General features: G+C 32.5%; 1 protein-coding gene across 1 annotated transcript; it reads left to right on the forward strand.

Annotated features, from left to right (window-relative positions):
- The first annotated feature begins 3,518 nt into the window (after positions 1–3,518).
- Positions 3,519–4,460, forward strand: LOC103610753 (olfactory receptor 6C76). Its single transcript, XM_008594853.1, has one exon. It carries the CDS (start codon positions 3,519–3,521, stop codon positions 4,458–4,460), a length of 942 nt encoding a protein of 313 aa, XP_008593075.1.
- The last annotated feature ends 5,076 nt before the right edge of the window (positions 4,461–9,536 follow it).

Below are 9,536 nucleotides of genomic sequence, written 5' to 3' on the forward strand. Positions count from 1 at the left end.
AAAAAAAAAAAAAAAAAACGAGGGGGGGTGTGAGGAAGATTTAACAACCTCAACTTTTTTTTTTTTTTTTTGAAGCTCTTACAAGAAGAAAATGGAGGGGACACATCTGGGTGGGAGGGGGGAGAGGGAAGAGGGAGGGAGGTTTTGGTGATGGGACACAATAACTAACTACATTGTATATTGACAAAATAAAAAAAGCAAACTAACAAACAAAAAAAAACTTTTGCCAATTTAATGGAAATAAAATGATACCTCACTGAAGAAAAAAAAAAAAAAAAGAAAGGAAAGGAAGACCACAGTGATGTGTTAGACTTGTAGAGGGAGAGAGCAATCCTAGGATCATCAGGGGTGGAGGGGCAGGGGGAAGGTGATTGGGAAGTTGTTGGGTGGGAGACACGGGGAACAATTGCTATTTGAGGTTGTGGACATGCTGACAATATTGTTCTGATCACATCTTTGGCTCAGGTGTTGGCAGTCAGCTCTGTGCCCCATGAGTATGTATAATCAATAAAAATTTCATAAAATGGAATAAAAAGGAAATAAACAAAATTTAGAAATCAGTAACACATTATCAAAATAGAATAAGAATCCCAGAAACAGGCACACAATCACCATTTTATTCTCTAATACACTGCTAAGGATTAAAGGTATTCATATTTCATATACTGAAATTTGTATTAATAGTCACTTTTATAAATGCAGATAATATAAACAGTTCACTAGGAAAATATGGAAATATTAAGTACATTTTAAATATGCAAGATTGTGGCACAGTAACACCATTTGGGGAAATTTACACTCAAAAGTTAATAGGACAACAATGCCTAGATATATATGTTTGTCTACATATTCTATTTACAATAAGTGGTGTTTTTAAAGATTTGTGTGTTCAACAAAGAAGGATGTAATTCATTATGGCATATCCATACAATGAAACCATAACCATAGTTAGTCATTAAAACCAATGTTGTATATGTTTAACCTAATATCAAATAGTTAACTATTGCTTAAGGACAAATATTTCCTTACCAATAAAATATATTTGGAAACCAAGGCAGGTTTCCAAAATTAAAAAAATATCTGGAGTAGTACACATCAAATTGTTAGCAGTGGTTATCTCTGTATATAAACATTTGAACATATGAAGACTACAGGAAGCCATCTTCTTCAAATGAAAAGATTCATATTGTGATTTTTTTCTTAAATTATATTTGTCTCTACAGTTGTGATACTTTACAATAAATCAATTATTGGCTTGAAGTTATTATCTGTTACTGAAGTACCATTTTTGGTTATGTGAATATAATTTATTTAAATATTCTGTTTTTCACATATAACACGTTCAAGAAGAAGATGCTATTTTAAAAAAATTACAGTTTTAATATCATACTTAATCACTGCAGCATGAACTCAAATTATTGTACTCATATGTAAAGAACTAATTTTGCAGACAGTGCAGTGTTGAAAGTATTTCTTGGGTTTTATACACATATATTGGAAATAACACAGAAATATACAGGTGAAATTTGAGTTGCTTCTGATTTTAGATGAATAGTTACTTAGCTGAACTGATGAAAGGAGTGACACTTTTTGTGTAAGTTTTAGTGGTAATAGGATGTCCCAGTAGTCTTCAGTGATTCCAACACTGTTTAATACATTGTTATCCCAGGTGATTTTTCCTTATTAGACCTCTTATTTTATATGAAAGGCTTAAAAATGTAAGAGAATATTGGTTTATTTTACTCCTCCACAAATACCTGGCTAACATCTTGTGGATATTTCTCAGTCTTCTCCTGGGACACAAGTCCCCTAATCAACAATTAAAATAAGATTGCCATCGTTGATCTGTACGTGGATTCATTTGTGCCCTATTATTGTTTATCCCAAAAGTCATTAAGTATTTGTTTGTCTCAATACTTCTGAAATTATGTGGGGCAAAACATATTAAAGGTGCTATGTTTACTTTTTTCCCAGGGAAAATTAATGGGAATGGCCATCTGTGAAATACCAGAATAGACTATCAAAAAATAATTCTAGAAAAATTTTTCTTTGATAACCACAAATCTTTTATCCAAAAATTTGGTGTTAAGATGGTGGGTAAAATATGTTAGGATTCCAGATTTTGGACAATGCTAGAAAAAAACATGAGACGTATTTCTTTAGGTGTTTTGAAATAAAATCTCAGAATCTTTTTGAGGTAAACTGTGGCTTTTGGGAGGAAAGATAAAAACAGTTATTTCTCCATGTAACATTGTCATACTGCACAACTTTTGATTCAAGAGAATTGAGCACACAATTTTGAGTTCAATATTTAATTCTAAACATCAATATTTTGATAATAGGTAAGAATTTTCAATTTATTTTTATGTGTTGCTTCAGCTTATATTCATTCTATTCATTATGCAGCATTGATTATCTCTTTCGGTACAATTGTTTTTATCTCTGTCTGAAATATATATATATGTGTATATATACTTTTTGTGTATATACACATATATACATAGTTTTGTGCATATACACATATATACATAAATATATACATAAACTGAAATGTGAAAATATTTTAAATGCTAATTTCTAACAATTATCTAAAATATGTGGAACATGGTATGCTTTCCTTGAAATTGGTACATTTACACTTTAGAAATACCTGGTGCATATTACTGTGTGGGTGTCCAAGGTAGTTCTAAACATATGTAAAGTATTTGTGTATTTCATATCTTATTTCCACATATGAAATACCTGTGTACTTCATTAAAATTTTTTCTGACCATGCTGTTTAATGCCTTACTGGATTTAAATAAAAATTTTTATTAGGAATTTTGAAGCAATCAAGTGAAATACACTACATTAATTGAATGTGAGGATAAAGATCCTTTCTTAAAAAATCAAGAATAAAGGTCTAAGTTTCAGAGTCTCCAGTAATATCTGAAAATAGCATTTGTGGTGGTTTAGAAAAAAAATGACTAGTATTTATGTAAGCCATTGTTCAAATATTGATAATACAACACTAGAATTACTTGTCCACAGATTCTTTTACAAGGGAAGGGAAAAGAAATAAACTAATAGAGGTAGTAGTGACTACTTCCCAAAAAGGAAATTTAGAATTTTAACTAAAAAATTGTGTTGATCAGTGATTTTTAACATGTCACAATTTTTTTTCCTGAAAAAGATGGCATAATAAAAGCATAATGCCCCCTATTTTTAAGCTAAATAATGAGGCATTAGAAGAGTTTATGTTCAATTAATGTTTCCCCAAAATAAATATAAGATATGGAGGTAAAGTATACATGTAGCAGAAACAGATATTAAACATAGAAGATATATCTTAAAAGATATAATAGAATTGTTGAAAATGGGGAATATAAACATATGAAAACCCCAGGTGCTTCATGTCGAAATATAATAGTACTTGAAAAAATATGTACAGATATCTATGCTTGTCTTGTCTTCAGACCACTTCATCTTTTTCTGCCTTGATTTTACCAATAAGACCTGTCAGTAAAAGACCATCAGAAATGAAAAATAGAACATCCATGACAGATTTCATCCTCCTGGGTCTGACAGAAGATCCAGAACTACAGGTTGTGATTTTCTTCTTTTTATTTATCACATACATATTGAGTGTTACTGGAAATCTGACTATCATCATTCTCACCCTGCTAGATTCCCACCTGAAGACCCCTATGTATTTCTTCCTCAGGAATTTCTCCTTCTTAGAAATTTCATTTACTTCTGTCTGTAATCCTAGATTTCTGATCAGCATCTTAACTGGAGACAAATCTATATCCTATAATGCTTGTGCAGCTCAGCTATTTTTCTTTATCTTCCTTGGCTCTGCAGAGTTTTTTCTCTTGGCCTCTATGTCCTATGATCGCTACGTGGCTATCTGCAAGCCTCTACATTATACAACCTTCATGAGTAACAAGATCTGCTACCAGCTTATAATCAGCTCCTGGCTGGCCAGCTTCTTGGTAGTTTTTCCACCACTGACCATGGGTTTACAGCTGGATTTCTGTGACTCCAATGTCATTGACCACTTTACCTGTGACTCTGCTCCTTTGCTGCAAATCTCTTGCACAGACACAAGTACTCTAGAGTTCATGATCTTTGTTTTAGCTTTGTTTACTCTTATGTCCACTTTGACATTAATAATTCTCTCCTACACTTACATCCTCAGAACAATTCTGAGAATCCCTTCAGCTCAACAAAGAAAAAAGGCCTTCTCAACCTGCTCCTCACATATGATTGTTGTCTCTATCTCTTACGGGAGCTGCATCTTCATGTATGTGAAAACATCAGCAAAGGAAAGAGTTTATTTGACAAAAGTGGTAGCTGTGCTCAATACCTCTGTTGCTCCTATGATGAATCCATTTATTTACACCCTAAGGAACCAGCAGGTGAAGCAAGCATTTAAGGACGTTATGAGAAAGATACTTTCCTCAAAAACATTGATCTAAATGCAGTTTATAACTGAAGAATAGACACAACAATTTTAATCAAAGAACCAATAAATGTTTTACTGTTTTTGTTCCTGTCTTCTTACTTTTATCTCTTCTCAGAAATACATGTATGTCGGACAAGTCCTTATATGAATTTATGCATAAAATCATTATAGAATGAACTGATGCACATTCCTATGGTACAATTCAAAGAAAGAATTAAAGCCACCTTCTATATTAATATATATATATACTTGAAAAAATATTGATATTTATCACTGTCTAATGTATTTAAACAAAATATGGCAGTGTATATCTTTAGCTGCTAAATCATATAAGTGTATGAATGCACATCCATATGTATGTACTTACATACATGTGTGTGTCCATGTATGTTAGTGTATATGTGTATATATGCATAGAAGTATACATGTATATATGTGTGTATATATATATATATATATATATATATATATATATATATATGCCCACTGTTTTAATGTTTTTTCCTTAAGTCAATACTTAGAGGAAATTTATGGGATACAGGAATAGAAGATATGTAAACAAGCATTAAACATTAAATAACATTGAATAGGGAGGCATTAATTTTTATATTAATCAAGATATTTAACTCTTACTTTACTTATATCCTGTATAAAATAGAAAAAAATTGAATTCATGTTTGTCATTATAACAGCAAATCATTAAGAATTAGAATAACCTTTGCTAATTTTTCTTTCATCATACAGCAACTTATTGTAAGTGCTTAAATAAGAAAAATCAGTTAATATAACAAACTATGCCACGAAGAACAATTATATGAGTATACAACTTTTATAATTATAGTTATTACTTAGAGGAAAGGGCAAAAGCATGTAATCATGTTTCTACAAAACATTTCTACAGGGAGCTAACAAGGTTTGGCTTGAAAATGGTGCTCTCTGGGGACATTTTTCCAAGACTGTGGTTTAAGACTTTATAAACATATAATATGTTAGCTTATATTTTTGTTTTATCTCTTTTATCAGACTAATTTTGATAAGATATGTCTACTGTATTGTGATATTATATTAGTTGACAAACACAAATCAAAAATAAAACCAGTATAAGAAAAAAAGATTTATTGGACTGATAATCTTGAGAAGATTTGCAAGTTCTGAAAAATTCTGCTTAGCTCAGGAGTTAGAAGGATTTATATGTATCATGACTTATTCTTGCTCAATCTCACTCTTGTATGATCTGTCTGTTTTTCTATATCATATCTTTATTGTTTAAGTTTCTTTCCTTCTTCCTTAATACAGATACTCTTGTCACATTATAAATAGAAGAGTACTTTGCACTCTTTAATTAACTGTTTTCAACTCATTACATTGGGAAGAGACTCCATGACACCAACTCCAATAGAAATGTCAGTTGAAAAGAGTTGATTGACCCATCTTTGAATAGGTGTTAATAACTTACCATCTCATTGACCCGAGAGGGTCAGTTATATGATTCTCAGACATAATGTGTTGGTGAGTTTATACACACTGGAGTCAGGCTGTCTGGGTTTGCACTCTGGCTATGTCATTTGCAAGCTTGAGACTTTGCTGGTCATTCTGAAAGTGCTTAGTCATGTTAGCTATTATTATTGCCATTGTTATCAGAGTTACTTTTATTCACATGGTCTACCTGGGTCAAATTGTTCAAGAGGTGGAGTTGGGGGCTGGCAGCTACTCTTTCTTGAAAGTGAGAAGGAAATAGTTCTTGGGTAAAGAACACATCATTCAAATTCATGTCAGCTGAATCCATTTGGCCAATTTGGTTATATAGAAAGCATGCTTACCTGCAAACAGAGACACTTACAAGGTAAAAACCACCTAAGGATACATTCCAAACTCTTTAAAGAGTGGCATCCCCTGTGTAAATTTCTAATAGTGAAGGGTTGGGGCTATGCCTTGCCCAAGTGTTGCATTTTGTCAGATTTTTACCAATAATCCATAGAGAGTCAAATATATAAAATATAATGTACATTTAATCACTTAAAGTGGTTACTAGTGGCTGGGATTTTTATGTGCCTTGTGGAGGGAGGCACATTCTTGGCATCAGCTTACTAGAGCAGCTGAAAATTTCTGGACAGTAGGATGGCATAGAAAATGAACGTCATAGTTCATTTTTCATTGTGTTTGTTTTGTTTTAACTAGATGTGAAGATACATGATATATCATTCCTTTTCCCAAAAGCAACTGCGACAAGTCTACATGCCCCAGACCAAATGTATTTCTTCATTGGATTGCACTAAATCAATACTGTTAAATTTTGATTTGGTGTATTTTACTGTGTTAGTGATATGGCTACCTATCCCTAAGTGATTTGCAACAAGTTTACCTAACCTTTCAATTATTTGGTTTTATTAACTGTCAAATTAGGTTAAAACTCCATAACTCATAAAATATTTAAATTTGTTTGAAGAATGTAAATTAGGTCATTTAAAGTATTTGTTTTTTATTATATAATCTCCTTTTTTACTACATTCTTCATTCCTGGATTTAAGTAACCACACATTTCTTTTCTCTTCTCTTGTTTAGGACATTCCCCTCTCCCCTAGTTTCTCATTAAATATTTGTCTTTTGTAATTAAACTGTTGACAGTAGTTTTGTGCTCTCATTCTATATACCCCTCTTTTAAAGTTGTATCTCATAGTTTAACACTATGTTATGAAACGGTGACTTCTAAATCTATGACACACTTACTTTTATCTTATACCCAAGGCCTAAATATCTGATTTTCTAATTTTCACCATGAAGAAGTGGTGTGGCTCGGGTACTGAGTAGCATTACTGAAATCTTTTCGGCTCTTCACTCCAAAAACAACCTCAAATAAACCCACTGACTAAGGGGGAAAAAAAACTACACCCTTACTATGTAAAATTACATAAAAGGATTGCCTCCACAAGCCATTCCTTTTGTATAGCATATCTGGAACTGCCAATGCAAATATCCCAACTATATTTATATATGAATTTATATGAATATAAAAACCAAGTTTCAAAACCTGAAGTATCTTCTTCCTACTACCAACGTGTTTTCTATATGACCATGCATATACTGAATATCATCTTACCTAATTTACCAAATCCAAAACACAGTATTCATTTCCTAGGGCTTCTTTCTCTACTCTTATACCTAATTTTTCATCAAATCCTGTTTGTTCTATTTGCACATATTTCTCACATCTTCTTACTCATCTCTGTACCAAATGTGATTACATGAGGAAAATAGAAAATACTCGAGATATTTCAAATTATAAGGGGGTTAATACAGGGAATTTGGTTGGGCGGGGAGGGAGGGCACCATGGAAGAACTGGAGAAAGAAAGATCAGGAAAGAAAATGATTGACTTGCATCAAGTGCTTAAAAAAGAGAAAGTACCCATTAATGATCTCTGGTATTTTTAGCAATGAAGCTGGCAGTTCTCAGGATTCCCAGAAGCCACTGGCAAAATCACATGGTGGCTGTTGGCAACCACTGCCAAACTATGTTGGCTTCTTCTTTTTTCCATATTCCAAACCCCATGTGCACCTTTCTAAGGTGGAATCTTACCTAGAACACAGCTTGAAAGGCAGAACCTACAAAAATGTTCAAAATTCTAATAAATGAGTTTAACAGATTTACAGGATAGAAAGTCAACCTACAAAAAATAAGTGTATTTCTTTACAGTAGGAATGAATAGTTGGGATCCAAAATAAACAAACAATAACATTTGCTGCTGTAAAACATGGAATACTTAAGTATAAATCTAACAAAATTTGTATGAAATCTGTATGCTTAAAAATACAAACAGTAATAAACAAAACCAGACAAGCTTTTAAAAAATGAAGAAATACAGCCGGCCCGGTGGCGCACTGCTACAGTGCACCGCTTGGGAGCGCAGCGGCGTTCCCACCGAGGGTTCGGATCCCACATACAGACCGGCTGCTCACTGACTGAGCGAGGTGCTGGCGCAACGCCAAATGTTGCGATCCCGTTGCCAGTCCCGGTCCGGTACGGGCGCGACACTGAGGGTTGCGATCCGTTGCCGGTCACAAAAAAAGACAAAAAAAATAAAAAATAAATAAATAAATGAAGAAATACACTATTTCTTACAAAAGACTAAATATTTTTAAGATGCCAGTTGTCCATATTTTGATCTGTATGGCGCGACACTGAGGGTTGCGATCCGTTGCCGGTCACGAAAAAAGACAAAAAAAATAAAAAATAAATAAATAAATGAAGAAATACACTATTTCTTACAAAAGACTAAATATTTTTAAGATGCCAATTGTCCATATTTTGATCTGTAGATTCTTGCAATCCAAATCAAAATCTTAGCAGACATTTTCACAGATATTGGCAGCCGAAGTGTAAATTTTATGACTGAAGGCAACAGAAGTATATTAGACAAAACAATTTTGAAAAACAACTAAATATGAGTACTCACACTATTTCATTTCAAAACCTGCTATAAAGCTATAGTAATTAAGACACTGTGGTATTGGTAAAAAAATAAATAAATAAACACATATATCAATCAAAGAGAATAAACACCATTGAAATAAATCTACAGAATTTTAAGTAATGTTTGATGAAGGGACAAAGGCAATTTAATCAAGAAGGATTTCTAGTACAATTCTCCATATTTAAAGAAATAAATCTCCATGTTACCTCATATCTTATGTAAAGTAACTCTGAGTAAAATGTAGAACCAAAGGTAAAATGTAAAACTATAATACTCTAGAAGAAAACATAGGAGATAATCTGCATGACCTTGGTTTTATCAAAGACTTTTATATTTGGCCCTCAAACTATAATCCATAAAAGGAAAGCCTAATAATTTAGAATTTATTTTATTCATTATTTTAAAGTTCCTGGAATAACACTGTTGAGAGTGAGAAGATAAACCACAGACTGGAAGTAAATGTTTTCAAACCACACTTCTGACAACACACTTGTATCTCTAAAATATAAAGAGCACTCTAAGTTAAGAATAAGAAAACAAGCAACCCAATAAAATCCGTGCATAATATTTGCATAGAGACTCCATCAGATAAGATATATCGATTGCAAATGCATATATG

Source organism: Galeopterus variegatus, unplaced genomic scaffold, assembly GCF_000696425.1.
Source record: "Galeopterus variegatus unplaced genomic scaffold, G_variegatus-3.0.2 Scaffold11710, whole genome shotgun sequence".
Lineage (NCBI taxonomy): Eukaryota > Metazoa > Chordata > Mammalia > Dermoptera > Cynocephalidae > Galeopterus > Galeopterus variegatus.

Coding starts and splice junctions, on each gene's coding strand:
- LOC103610753 (XM_008594853.1), top strand. CDS start 3,519: ATGAAAAATAGAACATCCATGACAGATTTCATCCTCCTGGGTCTGACA.